General features: G+C 46.5%; 1 protein-coding gene across 2 annotated transcripts; it reads right to left on the reverse strand.

Moving 5' to 3' along the window:
• Positions 1–338: 338 nt before the first annotated feature.
• On the reverse strand, positions 339–17,677 carry BUB1 (BUB1 mitotic checkpoint serine/threonine kinase). Of its 2 annotated transcripts, none has more exons than XM_071738822.1 (25): positions 17,556–17,677; positions 16,840–16,899; positions 16,609–16,743; positions 15,798–15,994; positions 15,025–15,065; positions 14,679–14,785; positions 13,609–13,658; positions 13,300–13,490; positions 12,494–12,651; positions 11,883–12,196; positions 10,976–11,028; positions 10,355–10,492; positions 8,927–9,016; positions 8,149–8,236; positions 7,367–7,445; positions 6,956–7,136; positions 5,781–5,859; positions 5,052–5,266; positions 4,448–4,588; positions 3,751–3,866; positions 1,906–2,067; positions 1,579–1,736; positions 1,309–1,486; positions 1,023–1,129; positions 339–637 (listed from the first exon to the last, which is right to left on the reverse strand). In XM_071738822.1, exons 1-25 carry the CDS (start codon positions 17,598–17,600, stop codon positions 442–444), a joined length of 3,279 nt encoding a protein of 1,092 aa, XP_071594923.1. In that variant the 5' UTR covers positions 17,601–17,677; the 3' UTR covers positions 339–441. The 2 variants fall into 2 exon arrangements, with proteins under 2 accessions (XP_071594923.1, XP_071594922.1); XM_071738821.1 differs by having other exon boundaries at positions 12,494–12,654.
• Between the last annotated feature and the right edge of the window lie 1,310 nt (positions 17,678–18,987).

Raw genomic sequence — 18,987 nt, forward strand, 5'->3', positions numbered from 1 at the left:
GAAGGAGCCCCAGACCTCAAACAATTGCAGCCCCAGCACTCTGAGTGTCACTCACCTGACTCAGAACAGGGGTTCCTCCTCTTGCTGAATGATCTGAAACAGGCTTGGTGGGAGAAGAGAAACCTATGGAAAACCTGTCCTCCTCACATCTACCAAAGGTGGGTTTTTTCCTGATCAGGTGCAGCTTTCTTCACTTTTCTTAGCAGAGATGCTGTAGTCTTCCATCTGGAATTACATTCCCAGCACCTTCCTCCTCCCCACATCAGACGACTTAAATTAACAAGTAAATCCACTATAAAATTTTTCTCCGTGGAAGCACGAAGAGATGCAAGCTATCATTCCTGAGAGTAACCTAAAGAACTTTTATTTTAAAAGAAGTCATTACAAAAGGCTCTGCCAGCAGCCAAACCCCAGTCCCCAGGCAGTGGGTGACCCAAACACTCATTTTCGCGAGCGCTTGTGCTCGATGAGCAGCACGACGAGTCTGTTCCTCAGCAGCCTGATCTCCTTGGTGTAGGACTTGCAAAACAAATCCTTCAGCCTCTTCCGTAGGGCTCCCAGGGAGGGCAGGCTGTGGCAGCTGGGGATGTTCAGCATGCTCTCAAAGAACTCTTTCCACAGGTCAGCGTTGGCAAGCCTGCCAAGGAACAAAAGCGCATCCCAAAAAAAAAAAATTTGAATCCCTAAATTTAAGCTGTTAAAATAATATTTCCTCTATTTACCCTTCCCCAGCTACAGGCTGGGGAGACTGCAAACATGGCTGCTCAGGGAGCCAGGGGTTTTTTCCTCCTTTGTTGTTGTTTCCTCTTGCCAGACAGCAGGAAGCCAAGGACACCATGGCTGTTTGCTGCCAAAACGCTCCCTGTGCTTCAGCCACCAAATTCTGAAGCTGTTCACACACACACTGAACCCCCAGTTCATAGGGCACGAGGAATGCAAACACCACGAAAAGCTCTGGCTGAAACTAACCTCAAAGAAACCTGCTACTAAGGACAAAGCTTTGGTAGAGATTTGACACCAACCTTCTGAAGGCTCCCTCAGGCTTCCAGACACCATTTTCATCCTTGACCCGCATGTAGGTCCCAAAGAGCATGCAGTAGATGGTGGCTGCAATGCCAAAGTAGTCTGTCTAAACAAAGCAGAAACAAGTTTCATATTCAAAAATGCACTGTGACGACCAAAAATCAGCTAGAAAACACTCTGTGGAAGGCACCCTCTGTAAGAGGAGGGTTCAGGACCACATTTTGAAAGCAATAAGCTGAAGCCCTGACTGCTGACAGCAGAGCCCTCAGGCAATCTCCTTCCTACCTGGTAGCTCCAGGGTTTCTGGGTCAGCATTTCAATGCACTGGAATCCAGATGTTTCACACTTGGCAGTAAATGCTGTTCCTTCAGGAAAGAGTTTCATGTCTATGCTCTGGCCCAAGTCAATGAGTGTCAAGCCATGGGAGAGCCCATCTATGTCACAGGTGTCATTGTCCAGAAACCTTCAAGCATGAGACATGAAGCAAGCACATCAGGATCAAGGCTGGGATGTCACAAGCTGCTGGCATCTCAGGGAGCAAAGGGAAATACTTGCCTTTCTCCCAGTATGAAATTGTCAGGCTTTATGTCCCCGTGAATGATCTGGCAGCTGTGAAGCTCTTCCACCATGTAAAGAATTTTTACAGCAAAGTAGATTACAAGTGCTTGAGGCATCACCTTCTCGGGAAGCTTTTTGTAAATGTTTATGGCATTCTGGCAGCAAAAAGAGAGGAAAGAGCTACCAGTTACACAGAAACAACGTGCCAGGGATTACAGGTCCATCTGAGAAACACAGGATACGTTGTTCACAAGGGAGAACAGAGCAGACATTAATTTTGTAACATAAGAGCACTCCAAAAAGACCAGAGGTGTTTCTGCTTACCAGCAATGTTCCATAGTTGTGGAGCTCACCAACCAAAATGCTTCCATTTTGGAAGAAGTGAGCAGAGTAGAAGTGGATGTAGAGGTGATGTACACTTGGGTCCAACCTTTCTATCAGTTGTGTTGCTATGTAGAACTCCCAGGGGTTGCCAGGCTTCTGGACCTGAAATCAAAAAGCTGAGTTACTACATTTTTACTGTGATTTTCACTATAAAAATCTATTAGCATTGAGGCACTCCTCAGGTTGGGTTTTGTGTTTGGCTGTTCATGGCAGACCAGGCATTTTTCCTCTTGACCAAACAAATGCTTCTATCTGCAGTAATTAACCTCGGGTGGGAACACTCCATAATTAATCCTCTTGGATCAATACTTCAGTTCTGAGTCTGCTTCCACACTGTTCTTTAAATGTCAGCTTCTCTGCAGTGATGGTGTTTCTGCTGGCAACATTTTGTGTAAGAGAGAAGACTTCTGAAGTCAGATCAGGGAAAGCCTTCTGATTCCTTTCCCTGCTACACTGAATACCTAATGCTGAAACAAAAAGTCCCCTTTACATGCTAGGAAGCTCTCAGTGAACATTAGAGTTCTGCTGAGGGGCTGAAGGGTGCAATTGAGATGTATGAAAAACTTCCAGAGGTGAGGGAAAAAAAAGAAAAAAAGACAGGAAAAAAAGAGAGAGAGAGAGAGGAAAAAAAGAGAGAGAGAGAGAGGAAAAAAAGAGAGAGAGAGAGAGGAAAAAAAGAGAGAGAGAGAGAGAGGAAAAAAAGAGAGAGAGAGAGAGAGAGAGAGGAAAAAAAGAGAGAGAGAGAGAGAGAGAGAGGAAAAAAAGAGAGAGAGAGAGAGAGGAAAAAAAGAGAGAGAGAGAGAGAGAGAGAGGAAAAAAAGAGAGAGAGAGAGAGAGAGGAAAAAAAGAGAGAGAGAGGAAAAAAGAGAAAAAAGAAAAAAAAAAGAAAAAAAAGAAGAAAAAAAAAAAGAAAAAAAAAAAGAAAAAAAAAAAGAAAAGAAAAAAATTAAAAACCAGCTGTGGAGGGGGGGCTAAGGGTGTGTGTGTGTGTGTGTGTGTGTGCACACACAGCAACACACCCTGTGAGCAGGCTGAAGCTGTAGTAACAGCCCACGTGCCCTGGCAGCAGCCCTGGAGCTGTGTGACCTGACACAACCCTCCTGGGCTGAGCTGACCTCGCTGCCTTTCCCTCTGGCAGCTCTGCTGTAAACACAGGCTGCTGCTGCTGCTGCTGCTGATTCCTGCTCTGGGACAGCCTGGAAAAAGGCAAAGGGAAGAGCAGAGGGAAGGAGCTGCTCCCTCTGCAGCCCCTGTCCGGACAAGTGTGGCTGATAATAAAAACACCAGCAGAGGGGTGACACCCAGACCCAGCAAAGGAGAGGGAACCACAGCAGCTGCCACCCAGCAGGCTGGCTGGACACAGGGGAAAAATGCTTCTGGAAAGCCAGAGGACACGGATCTGAAACAAGGAGTGGCCCAGTTCTGTGCCTGCTGGTGGAAGGAGCAGTTTTATCATTGATTCAGAGAGCTTTTTGGTTGTTGTGGAGCAAGAGCACTTGTGCAAGGAGCTGCCTGGGCTCTGCTGAGAGAGAGAGAGAGCCTGGCTCTGATTCCCACTCCTCAGGACACCACTTTATGAAGGGAAGATGAAGAGGGGAGTCCAGAGGCTACAGAAGTTCCCATGTAAACCACCACAGCACTCAAACAGAACAAGGCTTTGGGACAGACCAAAGCTCTGCTTGGTGTTTATAAACAAGGAAACTCAGCAGAATCCACCAGGGGGGTGTCATTACTGTCAGACTCAGGAATTTTCCAGCAGAGCTGTTCCAAGTCCACACTACTCACCTTAAATATCACTTTCTGGTTGTTTCTGGGGTTATTTGCATCCAGGATGGAAGCCTGATAGACCTGGGCAAAAGCTCCCTCTCCAACCAAGCTGTCCACATGGAATGAGCTGGAACCTTTAGTAAGAGATTAACAACATTAAGTCCTGCTTGCAAACCTCCTGGAAGACACACCACTACCCAGAAAAAAAAGAAAAAGCATCAAAAAGCACCAGCCTGTAGAAGTAATTACTTTGCTTTAACCCTGGTCTGTCTTTCCAAGTCTCTTCTTGCTAGTTCACCTTTCCACAGAAAAAAAGAAGTGCTGTGAAGAGCCACATACTAAAAATCAATGTTTCTATTTTAGTCTGACTCCCTGGAAGTAATCAGATTCCAAAGTGCATTCCTTAGAAAGTAAACAGCAATGTTTAAGTCATACAAGTGTGTTGCAATGACTGTCACACAGATCTTGTTGACACAGGACTGCTGCTCCTCTGTACAGAGCCTGAGAGCTGCCTCACAGATTACTAGGAAAGGAAAAAGAGGGAAAATCCCAACTCAGAAAAACTTGTGCTAGGAAAGACAAGCCAAAAAAGCAGGTTTCATTTCAAATCTGAGGTTTAGGTAATCTGGATATATGCACAAATAAAGGGACTCAGAAAAATACTACTGCTGTTGACAGAACTGCTTTAAAGTGAAATGTTTGCACCAGCTCTTACCCAGTGGGAGCTCAGCCTTCAGTCTGATGAGGGGAAGAGCAGATTTCCATTCAAAGTAGTTGGCATAGGTGTGGAGTGGCTTGGGAAGCTCAGATAAGAACTTGCAAATCAATTCCTTATCCCAAGGGTTCTCAACAAGGACTTGATGGAAAGAAGAAAAATGAGCTGGGTGAGAAGTGTTGTTTTAAAGAGGAAACACAAGCTTGTACTTGAATTAGGATCCCTGATTTTAAAACAAAAAATAATAAAATAAAAGAAGAGGGACAAGGTAAGCACTCCTTAATTTTGACAAGTCATCTTTTATATCTACATCTTCTCTACTAAAGCTGCCCAGACAGATGCTTCTGGAGCATTTCAGCCTCAACTAGCAAGGAGCTCGTGGATACCATCAGCACTCCTCTACTCCTGAGTATCTTTGGCATCATGTACCATGGCTACAGTGCAGGCTTCTCCTTCCTCACATCCCTTCTGTGTACACAGGGATCTCCCCGAGGAGTTTGCTCACTCAGTGACCCCCTTCCTGCTGGAACAGAGCTCTGCTGCAGGAACACCACCTCACCAGCCCCAGACTTGATGGAAGGAAGTGGCAGGCAATGTTCTGTACCTGCAGTCTGAGCACTCTGAGCTGTCCTGTCCTGCTCTGTTCCAGGCAGCTTCTCCTGGGAAATTTTGTCTGTCCCAGCAGACAAGGAACATTCAGCTCTGCTCACAGCAGTCTGCTCCTGCAGCCTTTGAGAAGCAGCTGGAGCAAGCCCTTGAATTCCACTTGCTTGTTTCAAGACTTTTCCTTGAAGCTCTCCTTGTTCTGCAAGAGCAGGGCTGCACAGACAAAGCAAAGCATTATTAATAATTATTAATAATATTAATAATTGACAGCACTGCCATGGGATTTTTGCATCTGCAGTAAGAAAAAGCCTGTCAAATATGTGCACTCTTGTGACATTGCCCATCATCTGCATAAAAATGAATAAAAATTACATAATAAGATGTAATCATGTTGTGCTGCCAACAGCCTAATAACTCAAGTTCATCAGCCACCAAGTTCATCCAGTCCTGGGAAGCAGGAGTTTTACTTACACAGCCATCACAACTTGGACTCTTAACTTTTAATCTAAATGTGTCAGAAAACTTGCATCACAGGGGCATTTTTAGGGCCATTATCACCATACCCAGGTTAATCTCACTCCACAAAGTGCTGAGATGAATGCTCAGCAGAGCCAGCCTGACACACATGAACCAGATTACTGGAAAACCTGCAGGCAGAGCAGCCCAGAGGCACCAGCTCTGGCATAATTTGCCAGACCCTGAAAATCTCCAGCAAGCCCTGGCATACCTTTGCTTCTTGGGTTTTCTCTTCTTGTGCAGATCTTCAGAAAACTCCAGATCCATTTGTGGCAACTCATCCCTGCAGCCTGAACAAAGGGAACAGCAACAAGAACTTGTGTTTATTTTCCATGTTGGGGGTTCTTACCAAGGCAAGAAGGAAGGTTCAGGCATGTTGCAGCTGTGAAAGATGCTAGGCTGTCACAAAGAGCTGGATTTCTTTAGGAAGTGTATTCCAAGACTAAAAGAGGGGCAAACAAGCAGGGAGGTGCCCCCAGAAGATGATGCTGCTGGGACTTCAGTCAATTTTTGACTCTTTACAAGTGTTTGGAACAGTTCAGAGCAGCACTTTGACAGCACAGTCAGAGCCTCTCTTGTCCCTTCTCACCTTCTCTTATTCCCTCAATTAAAAATTCTTGGAAAGCTGATGTGCTGGGCCAGCCTGTGCTCCCATATATAAATATACTAGGAAAGTAACAAAATGTCAATGAAATAATTTGCTTTACAGTTAAACAAGAAGAACTGACCAAAGAAGTGACTGCAGCTTCTGAAAGAGGTAGCTATTTCTGTGAAGTATGTAGCTGCCACACATACCAGTTACAAATGCTTAAAGCCCCCACATTCTCTTGTTGGCAAATATTTCCTGAACTGCATAACATAGATTAAATACTTCTGAGCTGACCTTCCTGCTGATTCAAGAAATTTAGGCCCTCACATTAAATTAAAAAAAAAAATCCAACATAAAAGTTCCAGTTAATTCAATTTACATAAAAATAATCACTTCTCAGGGATGGCAGTTGATCCCATTGCATATATATAAAAAAAAAGTTTGTATATTTAGAATTCACCAGTGGCTGTATCAATGCTCCAGTCACTCTACAGAAAAGTCATTAAAGGATATTGATGTCACATTTCTCTTCTGAATTACACATTTTTATGTATTTTGTGGAACACATCTTAGTACTGAAACAGATGCAGTCATCGAAATCCTGAGATTAACTTTGAAAATGAAAATTCATTCATCCCTCCCTCTGCAAACTCGTAATGTTTTACCCATTCAGCTGCTGTCCTGAGGGAGTTTGTATCTGGAAGCAGAGCAGGACCTGCAAGGTGAGCAGGGCCCATGGAGGGAGCTGTGCAGAGCTGAATGAAGATGCTCTCGACCTGGAATATTCATTATTTTACCTCTGTCCTCCAAAGCTTGTCTTGGATGTGCTGACAGGTAATTAAATGGTGTTGATACGAGCTGGGCAGCTCGTGCAAAGTCTCTTGTGTTGTTTGGACTGGGAGCTAAAGTTTTATTACTGCTTGGTACATTCCACACTGTGTAATCATCCCTCAGGAACTCCGGTGTCCCCGTTTCTTCCTAGGCAGGAAAAAATATACCAAGATTTAGAGCTAAAACATCAGTTCTGCCCTGCCAGAGCTGCACTTAACCTACCAACAGCTCCTGCACTTAGCTTCAGTGATGTTGAGTCAGCTTACAGTATCAAAACAAAATAAAGGAATGGCAATATCACCTTCCATAGTTTTGTATCCCCTTTTCCCACAGAACCCATCTCCAGGTGGATTGTTGCAGGAAGACCAAACACTCACTTCTGGTGCTGGGCACTCAGGCAGGGGACGTTCACCAGCAGCCCTGGGCTCCTCTGCCTTGCTTTTATGCTGTGGGATTCTGACAAAAACAGGTAGTTTAGTATGGCCTTTCCTCAGAAACTTCCCCAGGCAGATCATGACAAAGATTATAACAAAGACATAACATAGCTTCATAACTATGAATGTAGATCTATAACAAACTCTATGAACTATAGATCATAACAAAGTTTCTCATGTTTTGTATGATTATTTTTTTCTTTAAAGAATCCCATTTGCAGATACTTTGTGTGATTATTTTTTTCTTTAAAGAATCCCATTTGCAGATACTTTGTATGATTATTTTTTTCTTTAAAGAATCCCATTTGCAGATACTTTGTATGGTTATTTTTTTCTTTAAAGAATCCCATTTGCAGATACTTTGTATAGTTACTTTTTTCTTTAAAGAATCCCATTTGCAAATACTTTGTATGATTATTTTTTTCTTTAAAGAATCCCATTTGCAGATACTCTGAGAAGTTGCAGTAGCTCAAGGAAACAAGCTATCCATAATTACATCCAGAAAATTAAGCATCTCAAGCATGCTGTCCAAACAGGAAAGTTGCTCAATCCCAGAGAAGCAGCTCCAGCTTTTCTCATGCCACTTCCACACAGCTGCTGGTGACTGTACTGAAGCCAACCCTGATGCTGCAAATACAGTCACAGCAAAACTGTATGGGAACAGAACCAATCCTACAGGGAATCCTTAACAAGCTGAACTCAGCTGTTGCTTTTTTCCTCCTTACCTGCTGTTCTCTTTTTCACTCTCATCTTCAAAGATAGAAAATGCAGGCACAACAGGGGCAACGTTGGCTTGCAGGCTTACACCAGGCTCTGAAAAATGAAGAGCAATCAATATTATTATCTTTACCCAGAGAAGATTAGGGCTGAAAATGTGGCTGTTCATATAAACAGGCAACCATGGTGGTCATGACTGCATCCAGCTAGAGCAGGAGCATCCTGAGAATTCCCACTCACTTCACCTCTCATCAAAGCTCTATGAAATGGGGAAGATTTTTCCATCTCAGTCCCAGGACTGTCCAGGAATACAGAAGCCTTCCTGACTGCTCCTCACCAGTTGTGAAATCCCTCTCTGCTCACTCCTGGCAGCCACTGCTCCTGCTGGTTATCACTTTCACCTCTTATGATCAGATGGCAATTCTAAAGCATTTTGTATGCTGGGTGTTAGTATGGGAAAAAAAAAAAAAAAAAAAGTTTCCTCATCTGAAGTACCAGCTGTGCTCTTTTCAAATCTAAGGTTTAAACACCATGAAGTCTCTGCAGAGAAGCAACACACATGAGTAAGCTCCTCAGTAGTAAAGTGCTTCTGCTGTTCTCAAACTGTGCACCAACATTTAGAGCCTGTCAGTAAATTAAATTAATTATCAGGAAAAAAAAGTGGCTCTTCACTACCCCCAGCTTATCCAACCAACAACTGCATCAAGTGATGAGGACTGGTGGGAGGGGTGAACAAGAAATCAAAGCAGTAAAACATCATGGCCTGAAAAAAGAAGTGGGACTTACCACTTTTTCTACAGAAGACTTCAAATTGCTCCTCACTTTCATCAAGAGGTTCATGCAAGATGGGTATTTGAAACATATCCATGAGAAATCCTACAAGAAGAAATAAAACCCACAAGAACGTCACTACTAGTAGAAGGAATTTTCAGAGTTTCTCCCATTGTGCAGTAATCAAATCAAATACCAGTTAATTATAATTTGTCAAATGCCAATAACCAACTATTCCTTCATTCTGCATTTAAACACTCCTGGCAACTGAGCACACACAGAAAGATCCAACTTGGCCAACACATACTGTTGGTGCCATGGCCTTTTTCTCCCCTCTTTTTAAGATTATTTCAGGGTCTCCTAATTAAACGAATTTTTATCTTGTTAGATATTAGGAAACTAATGAATACCACACAACTACTGTTTTTTTCTTTTTATAGCTTCAGCTGCAGCAGTCTGGTACATGCTAGTGGTTAATGGGCTTACTCTCCAAAAAGAAAAATGTGGCAGAAGAGTGCAAATGGGACAAAATAGCATCAGGATGTTCTCATTCCAGAGCTGCCATCTAAAATACAATTGCCATTTCCCTTTCAGGACTTTGAAAAAACCCCCAGTGTTTGGAATTAACAACGTCTGATAAATAATCAAAGATCTCCTGCATAAGTCACCTTTGTTTCAGGTCTGAGGGAAGCCAAACAGCAACCAGAACAGACCTTGTAGCTCCCTAGGATTCTTACACACTGCTGGGGATCATCTGTGAGCAGGACAAAGCAGCTTGGAAGAGAAGCTGCCCACAGGAAGCATCAACAGGGATTTTATCCAGGATCTCACAGACTTTGGTGCTGGGATGATTAAAACACCAATTTCTAGTCAGGAAGGTTTGGATCATCCAACCAGTGGCAAGAAAACCCATCAATTTAGTTTTCTTGTCCTCTTTGATATGATCACTAGGCAGCTCCATGTTTTAATTGCACCTATGTGATAGAAAGTATTTGACATATTTTATAAAGGCTTTGCGGCTGGATATTCCATTTCCCAGGGATACTGAAATTACATTTTTGTAACTCTGTGTAAGTTTTGTGTCTTTGCTGATTGGTAAAAGTACAAGATGTCCTCTTTCTTCAGTGTACAGATAAAGGCTCCTGAAGTGTCTGTCTATGGCTGTTTAATGTGCTATCAGATGTGCTATCAAGCCTAGACCATGAAGATGATTGCCCAGAACACTTTGAATAATGACTGATCTTAAAAGTTCTCCTTTTGCTATGGTTCTGTGTAGTGGATTTATCAGTTCTGAGATGGCTGCAATTTCATTGGCTTCAGTGTGGCATCTGGAACATAATTTTTTATAGACTACCTTTATGCTAGTGGTGTTCAGCTCCACTAAATGACCCAGCAAGATCCCCTGAACACCAGTGGAAGGACCAGTTTATCCCAGCTGCCTACCCAGGGCTTCCTTTGTATGAACTGTGGGTGAAGGCTGCACTTTGAACGGCGTTGCCTGAGCTGCTCCTCCCAGGGAGGTGTTTGGGGTTGCTTGGGAAGCATTTCCAGAGGCAAAGGAAGAATTCCCAACTCTGGATGCTGGAAACGAGAAGAGAGAGATCATTCCTGAGGCAGCCTGGGATTGTTTATCAACATTTCAGGAGCTAGCAAAGCATTAGTAAGAGAAGTAAACAAGATAAAGAGCAGAATGACAAGCCAGAATTTGGGGAGAGATTTTGGGCTTGTTCAGAGCTCTGCCTGGCAGGTTCCCAAGGGAGACTGCCCTGAAGGGCAAGAGGGAGAGGACTTCATCTCCAAGTCACAGCACTGCTCACCCTGACCCAGGAAGCCAGCGTGGACAAATGGGAACTCCTGACTGAGCTCCAAGAAAATGGAACTGCAAAGGAGGTGGGAAGAGGGGCTGGCTCGATGGAAGGGCTTCAGACATTGCTCAGACATGCAGGGATGGAGTTAGGAAAGTCAAAAAAAGCTCTGAGAGGGTTGGAAGTAGCAGCCACATGCCACTGATCCCCAGCCAGGAACAGCCACAGCATCAGTCTGTAGCAAAACTTGGCTGCTTACCTTCCCTCCTGTCTGCAGCATCAGCTCCTCCAGCCAATCTCTTCTTAGGCTGCCTGCAAAGGAGAGATTAACAACATCATCTGGAAATAAAAGCTGATATTCACATTTCAGCTGCAGTCAGGACTTAGCAGTACTGCACTCACACAGCAAGGAAGCCTTTCCCACTCCAGAACAAAGAACACAGCCCAGACAGACAGCAACAAGTGATCCTAACCTCCTGCCCCCATCAATGGCTTTTTTTAGTCACACAAAGTCAGTCAAATATCTTCTAAAATATCAAGATTGGCCCCTAGAAAGTTTCTCATGCTATTGCTATAGATCTAGAACCTGAAGGGCAGCAGAGCCCATTAAAAAAGAAAGAAAAAAAAAAAAAGGTTAAAAAGCTGGCATCAAATACTCTCCTTGGATGCAGTTTGCCTCCAAGTAACTCCCTAATATTAGTGAATTAAAACTGGCTCCATGTTGTCATGGCCAAACCTCAGAATTTTGTCCTGTGTTAGCCAAGGCACACAAGCAGGAGTGCAGAAGAAAATTCAAGCAGTTTTTTTTTTTTTTTCCTTCTCTGGAGAGCAACACAGCCAAGATGCAACATGTGGGATCTGTGTGCTCTGAGCATACCCTGTTGTTTATTTCAGGCAGGCCAGGGAGAGCAGTGCTGGATAATTACTGCAGTTACACACTGAATTTCCTCTTAGTTATTACAACTAACACCCAGGGCTAAAGGAATTGAACACTGAAATCAGAACTCTAAGTTGTATTAACTTTGAGCTGTGTCTAAACACTGGTTTCAGCAAGCTACTCTCAGAGGTTTTTTTTTCAGAAGGAGGAGACTTGTTTTAGTTAATTCTCAGCTGAAGTGCAGATCCTGCAGGGTTTGCAGAACATGACTTATCCTGAGGGTACATACTGCTCTCCAGTGCTCCAGGTGAGAGCTGGGTCAGGCTGGGTCTGGTCCTGAGCTGAAACATTCAGGGCAGGGTCTAACAAACTCTTCTGGAGTTCTCCAAGCTCTAGCTGAGTTCTGGCTGCATCCTTTCTAGAGGTTGCTTCCAGGAGGGAGGTTGATGTCAGCTGGGGGCCAGCAGGTTTTGCTGGGTGCAGGGTAAGAGCAGGGGATGATAAAGTGCTTGACTGAGGCTCCTGTGGCACCAGAGCTGAGCTGTGGTGAGATCCCCTCCAGTTCTGCTGCAGAGCTGCACTGGGTGCCACAGCTGGATGCACCTTTGGAGATGAGAAATGTTCTTTCACATCCAACCCTCCACAACCTGCAGGGCTGAATGCAACATCTGCATAACTAGGACAGTTTTCATGCATGAGTACTTTAGCATGCAATTAATATTAAATTGCAGAGAAGCAAACCCAAATCTTTGGGTTTAATGATTAAAATACATTTCCCCAAATGCTTAGAGCTATGCTGGGTGTCTGTGCTGCTCAGACTGCAGGCTCCATGTGCAGACTGGGCAGGACTCTCCTCTGGTTACTGCACAGGGCTCAGTGCTGGCCAGAGCACATATTTACCACTGCCTTGCTGGGCTGAACTGGTGCTGTAGATGTTGGTTCCAGTCTGGTCTCCTCCAAGCTCCTGGTGAGCTGGGTGAGCTTCTCCAGCTTCTGCTGCAGGGCCTGCAGTTCAAGGACTGCTGACTCTTTTTTCCTCACAGAGGCTCTTTCTTCTTCTTCTAAGGATCAAAGAATAGTTTTAAGTGAAACAATCAGCAAGCAAGAGTCAGTTTCTCAACACAGACCTTACAAAGCTGCTCAAACTCAATATTTAGATATTTGGATGACACTCAGAAGTTTGGAAGAAGCAGATTATCTCCAACAGGACTTTGTGTCTGCCCTCTCAGCCCTGATCCCTGCAGGGAGGGTGACAGCACCATCCTGGTGACCCACGAGCTGCCAAACTAAACCACTTGTTTTAAAAAATGCATCTTCCCTCCCAGTGAATCTCCCCCTTTTCCACAGGCTACAATTTATCCATTTCTCTCTTTATCAAATGAGAAAATTAGTTCTGTTATCCAGCAACTTCTTCTCCCACTTCTACAAAAGGTTAGCTGCACAACTACCTCACTTCTGAGCTGCTGCTTTTTATTTGCACTCAGCTCTGGCCTTGCTTCTCCAAGGCCCCATCAGTCTGTTTGCAATCCCACCTGCCTGCCCTCCAAAAAGCCATCAGTCAGCACTGGGAGGTGTCACCACCCTGCTACAAACAGCCCAGCACTGACTGCAAGAGCCTGAGAGGAAAGGAATGCAGCCCAGTGCTGTTTTCCCAAGGAGAAGAGGCTGTTTCTGAAAGCTGCAGAGGGAGGGAGGGAGAGGAATACCCCACTGCTGGTGCTTCCTGAGGCGCTGGTGTTTCTGGAGGTGTCTCTTGGCCCTCAGCTCCTCAAAAGAGAGCTCAGAACCTTCACAGAGGAGCAGGTTTTTATCATACATTGCCACCTGCTCACATTCCACAGCAGCTGATGAAGACTTAGGAAGAACTTCAGATTTGGAGATGTAGGTAACATACTTTCTGTGAGGGGGAAAAAGAAAAAAAAAAAAAAAGCAAAAGCTCTCTTCAAGTTTAGCTGATTTATTTTGGGGACATTATCGTTTCCCCAGTGGGACATGAAACAAACCCAAACACTTACACTTCTCTCCCACCAGAAGAACAGGACTGAGTGCCAGCAGAATCAGGACCCTAAAAGAGGAAAGGGGGGAAATGAAATCAATAAAGATAATTCCAGTATTAGTTAACCTTCCATTTTGACAAGACCAGCAATCAGGAAGCCCCTAATATTTGCTTCTGACTGAAGAGATGACAATTCAGACAAGTATGACAAGCACAGATCAGTAGGAGAGCTCTACATGTCCTCAGGGACATACAACAGTCTGCTGTGATCTGAGAGCTTTTGGGAGAGGAACAAATCCCAGAGAACAAGATACAGATGCAGTTCTGGAAACTGCAGTCCAGCAGGACACTGGAATTAGCTGGATTGGCAGTATCTAGTCTCCAAAAATAAAAAAAACCCAAGGAATTTAAGTTGTAGACCACCTGGGTTTGTTAAGAACAGACTGAACAGTCCCACCCAATTTTTTTCCTTGACAAACTGTCCAGCCCCAGGGGTAAGGAGCAGGCAGCAGACATTAAATTCCAAGCTCTGCTCCATCATCCAAGACATCTGTCAGTGTTTGCAGGCAATACCAAACCAAGAGAGTCAGAAAGTTCAGAAAAGAGGACCAAGCTGAGAAAGGGGACATCACTTTCCTACCCACAGTCTTTCAGCCCCTCTTCACCTCCCATCTGGCTCTGCCAGGAGGGCTGGGAAGAACCAGAACCAGAACCAGCTCCACTAAACCTCAGGGGAAGGAGAGTGCTGCACCCTGGAGCTCAGCTGGAATGAGTTTCAGGTAGTGTTGCTTCTGGTTTTAATGTTTTATTGTAGAGAAGGGGATGGTGAGGGGGGAAGTTTCCTCTAAAGAACCTTTGCCTGTGGTTCTGGAAAGGTGTCAAGTGACTAAGAAGCAGTCTCAGTGCTTCCCAACTGAGATATTTCTATGAAGATGTTGATCCTTACAGCATAAAACCACAGTAACATTTTGGAGGTACACCAGATATAGTTAGTACCTTTTATTTCTCTTAATCAGCCCAGCTCAATCTTAATCCTGAGTCAACTTCTCCCCTTCCCAGTGTCTAAATCATTTAGGAATGATCATTTACCTGATTTTTGCATGTGTATGCTGGGTCATTAGGATTGCCAAGAGCATTTTGAGGAGCCATTTGATTTGCAGCTTGAGAAGTCTGAAGGGGTTTTATAACAGCAGTACCTGGGACAGAAAATAATCACTTGCATTCATGAGCAGAAATCATTTCCCCACTTAAGAATTTCCACTAACTTTAAGTTAAGAAACTACTCTTTTTTTTTTAAATGTATTCCCCTTAAGAACCTAGCCAGGAAAACAAATTAGTTTCCACAGGCAGCTTTTTTTTTCAGTGTCAAAACTCATTGATTGAGGTAGATTTATCTAATTGAGTTACAGCTCCCAGCAGATGCCTTCAGCCTCACCTTGCACAGGAGGATTCTGAAGATCACAATTCTGCAGCCAGCTAAATGGTGAGAAATGTCAGTTATTACCATGAAGCCCCCTGCCCCTCACTCCTTCCCACCACCCAGGGCCCCTCCATCTCCTCACGTGGCCACCATGCCACAACCTGGGGCACTAAAAAGCTGAGGGGAGTTCCAGGACCCTATGGACAAGAGGCTGGATAGATGGATCAATGCCAACACATTCCCCAGGGGGGCTAAAAAATCCAGCTCAGAGCAGGAACTGGGCATCTGGTCTCACTGCAGTTCCCACCAACCACAGATCCCTCAGCTGGGATGTTCCTTGAGCTGTCAGTGTCACCAGGAGCACACATTGAGCCAATTAATGCACCCTGGGAAGCAAAGAGGTGTCAGGGACTGGAGAAGTTGGGTGTCAGCAGCAGGACCTGCTTGTCTGAGCTGCCAAACAATCACACACACACTTGGCATTTCCCCGAAACTGCCTGAAGCTGACCAGCTTTGTCACTTAAAAAAGGCAGGAAATAAATCAATTAATTAAGGGGTTAATTAAGGGATTATCTTTTGGGTCCCTACTTGCCTGAAAACACTCTGGTACAGCTTTTTTTCTCAGTGCACTCTCCAAAACACCCACCAAATACTGAAGAGCAAAGCATTACTAAGCTTATACCTGCTTTGAACAAAAATAATCCTTCTGCTACAGCACAAGCCACATGCACACAGGGGACAGAAAATTAACTGAATAGCTCCACAGGTAAAAGCTGGGTCAGCATTACCAATAAAGCTGCTGCAAGCTCTCCTGGGGCTGGGCCTGGTTGTGAAGAGCTTTCTGCAGCACAGCTCCTGCAGACCCCACCTCTCCTTCCCTCACAAGCTGCTGAGCCCAAGCCACGTAGAAGTTTGATGACTTTGCCCCAATTCCCTGTGTGTAGAGGAAGTCAAAATACTGGCCAGGAGAAGAGATGAACTCTGCCTGCAGAAAACAGAGGTGCAGAAATCCTTTCAGGAGCATGCAAGGAAGCAGCAGGCGGGTTAAACAACGAGTCTCTGAGTTCCCATTGGAGGAAAACCTTATTTCCTAAAGATAAAGCTCGAGGAGATACTTCTCACAAGCTCAACAGCTCATTAACACATCTTAAAAATCCCCAAACAAACCCCTGCTATCCTTCAGCAGGAGGGGGAACTTCTCAGAGCTCCTGGGGGAAGGAAAACATCCCAACCCCGGGGCACATCCCAACCCCGGGGCTCCTTTTCCTCTCATTCATCAGGGAACAGCTTCAGTTTTGGTGGGCAAGGCCAGGGAATCATAGAATCCTAGAATGGGCTGGGTTGGAAGGGACCTCAGAGCTCATCAAGTCCAACCCTTGATCCACTCCCCCCGTGGTTCCCAGCCCATGGCACTGAGTGCCACATCCAGGCTCTTTTGAAATATCTCCAGGGATGGAGAATCCACCCCTTCCCTGGGCAGCCCATTCCAATGGCTGAGCACCCTCTCCAGAAAGAAATTCTTTCTCATGTCCAACCTAACCCTCCCCTGGCACAACTTGAGACCTCTTGTGCCCTCTTGTCTCAGGTGCTGGTACCTACCAGCTTCAGGCAGTAGCTGACGAACCTGGGGTCCTGGTGGTACCTCCTGTCGCTCAGGAACCCCTTCACCAGCTGCTCCAGCAGCCCGGGCAAGCGGTGCTGTTTCTCCCGGGGGGGCAGGCATCCTTCCACCCACTGCACGTACCTGGAACGCCATTTCCAGAGGGATTCACAGCCCGGGAGAGCCCCGACACCCTCCCCCCCCGCACCCACCCCAGAGGCAGCACCCACCTGTCCCACGGCTCCAGCGGGTCGGGCCCTCGGTAGCTCCGGATCTGCGCCTCGTAGCTGCTGCAGTGTCCAGAGGAGGTCAGGGGGGGCTCAGGGGAAGGGAAGGGGCAGCCGGGGGCTCTCGGAGCCGCCCACCCCCTGCGGCCCCCGACACCCGCCCGCTGGCCCAGCCCCAGCCGCACAAAGCCCCGGGGGTGCCCGAACCTCCCAGGGGGTGCCTGGATCTCCCCGGGCAGTGCCGGGGGTCCAGACCGCCCCGGGGGTGCCCGAACCGCCTCGAGGGTGTCCGAACCTCCCAAAGGGTACCTGGATCGCCCCGGGGGTGCCCGCAACATCCCAGAAGGTGTCCGAACCTCCCAGAAGGTGTCCGAACCTCCCAGAAGGTACCTGGATCTCCCAGGGCATGTCCGGACCTCCCCGGGGGTGCCCGAACCTCCCAGAGGGTATCCGAACCTCCTCTGGGGTACCCGAAACTCCCAGAGGGTATCCGAACCTCTCCGGGGATGCCTGTATCTCCCCGGGGGTGTCCGAACTTCCCGGGAGTGTCCGAACCTCCCCGAGGGTGCCTGGATCTCCCAGAGGGTGCCCGAACCTCCCAGAAGGTATCCGAACCTCTCCGGGGGTGCCCGAACCTCCCACGTATCCGAACCTCCCCGGGGGTGCCCGAACCTCCCACGTATCCGAACCTCCCGGGAGGTGCCCGGTTCCCCACTCACCTCACAGCACCCTCCATCCCCGCTCTCCCAACGGCCGCGCACCATTCAAACTCACCGCGCCGCCTTCCCATTGGCCGGCCCGCTCCGCCGGCAGGCCCCGCCTCCTTTAACATCCCATTGGATGGGAAGGGAAAAGCCCCGCCTCCTCTGTAACCTCATTGGACAGGGCTGTGTGGTTACGCCCCTTGGGCGGGGCTCCCGCTTCTCCCGCCATCCCGGCTCCATGGCGGGCGCGCCCCGGGGCCGGGCTGGGGCTGGGGGGGAGAGAGGGGCTGGGGGGGTCACAGGTACAGGAGGGAAATCAGGGTATGGAACAGGTATGTTATTGGTTACACCAATAGATGTGATTTGTTATACCAATAGATGTTACTTTTTAATACAAATATATGGTATTTGTTATACCAATATGTTATTTTTTTATACAAATATATGTGATCTGTTATACCAATACATGTTACTTTTTAATGCAAATATATGATATTTGTCACACCGGTGTATGTTGTTCTACCAATGTATGGTATCTGTTACACCAGTATGTTATTTTTTTATACAAGTGTATGTTATTTGTCGCACAAATATATGTTACTTTTTTATACAAATATGTTATTTGTTGCCCTAATATATGTTATTTTTTATACCAATACACGTTATACTAATGTACGGTATCTGTTATTCCAATATATGTTACTTGTTACACCACTATATGTGATTTCTTATACCAGTTTATGGTACGTGTTACCCCAATGCATGTTACGTGTTTCACCAGTGCATGCTACGTGTTTCACCAGTGCAGGTGCCTTGGCAGAGGTGAAGGCTGCACCCAGCAGGGTGGCAGAGCAGCAGCACCTCACTGCCCTTCTTCTTGGTGAGCTGGAGTGCCCAGGCTGCAATTAATTAAACATGCAAATCACCAGGAGAGCTTCCCAGGGTGAAGAGCAGCCCTGTGCCTCCCCACAGTTCACCAGGCAGGACACAGCACCCACCCTCCCTATCACACTCACCTTAGAAATCAGAAATGGGATGGGGTGGAAGGGACCTTAAAGCTCCTCCAGTCCCAACCCCATGGGCAGGGACACCTCCCCCAGCCCAGGGTGCTCCCAGCCCCATCCAACCTGGGCTGAGACCCTGCCAGGGATGGGGCAGCCACAGCTTCTCTGGGAAACCTGGCACAGGGGCTCAGCACCCTCAAGTTAAAGGGTCCAACCTCAATCTCCCCTTTCTCCCCAAGTTTTAACCCATTTCCCTTGTCCTCTCCCTACCCCCCCGTGTCCAAAGCCCTCCCCCAGCTTTCTTGGAGCCCCTTCAGATATTGGGAGGTTGCTCTGAGCTCACCTGGGAGCCTCCTCTTCTCCAGGCTGAACAACCCCAATCCCTCAGCCTGGCTTCCCAGGGAGCTGCTCAGCCCTCTGAGCATTTCAGTGGCTCCTCTGGA

This window comes from Heliangelus exortis, chromosome 3 (genome assembly GCF_036169615.1).
Source record: "Heliangelus exortis chromosome 3, bHelExo1.hap1, whole genome shotgun sequence".
In the NCBI taxonomy this organism is placed as follows: Eukaryota; Metazoa; Chordata; class Aves; order Apodiformes; family Trochilidae; genus Heliangelus; species Heliangelus exortis.

Coding starts and splice junctions, on each gene's coding strand:
- BUB1 (XM_071738821.1), bottom strand. CDS start 17,600: ATGGTGCGCGGCCGTTGGGAGAGCGGGGATGGAGGGTGCTGTGAG. Junction 4,589..5,051: donor TCAGAGTGCTCAGACTGCAG/GTACAGAACATT, acceptor CTTTCCATCAAG/TCCTTGTTGAGAACCCTTGG. Junction 1,130..1,308: donor AGAAACCCTGGAGCTACCAG/GTAGGAAGGAGA, acceptor TGCTTTGTTTAG/ACAGACTACTTTGGCATTGC.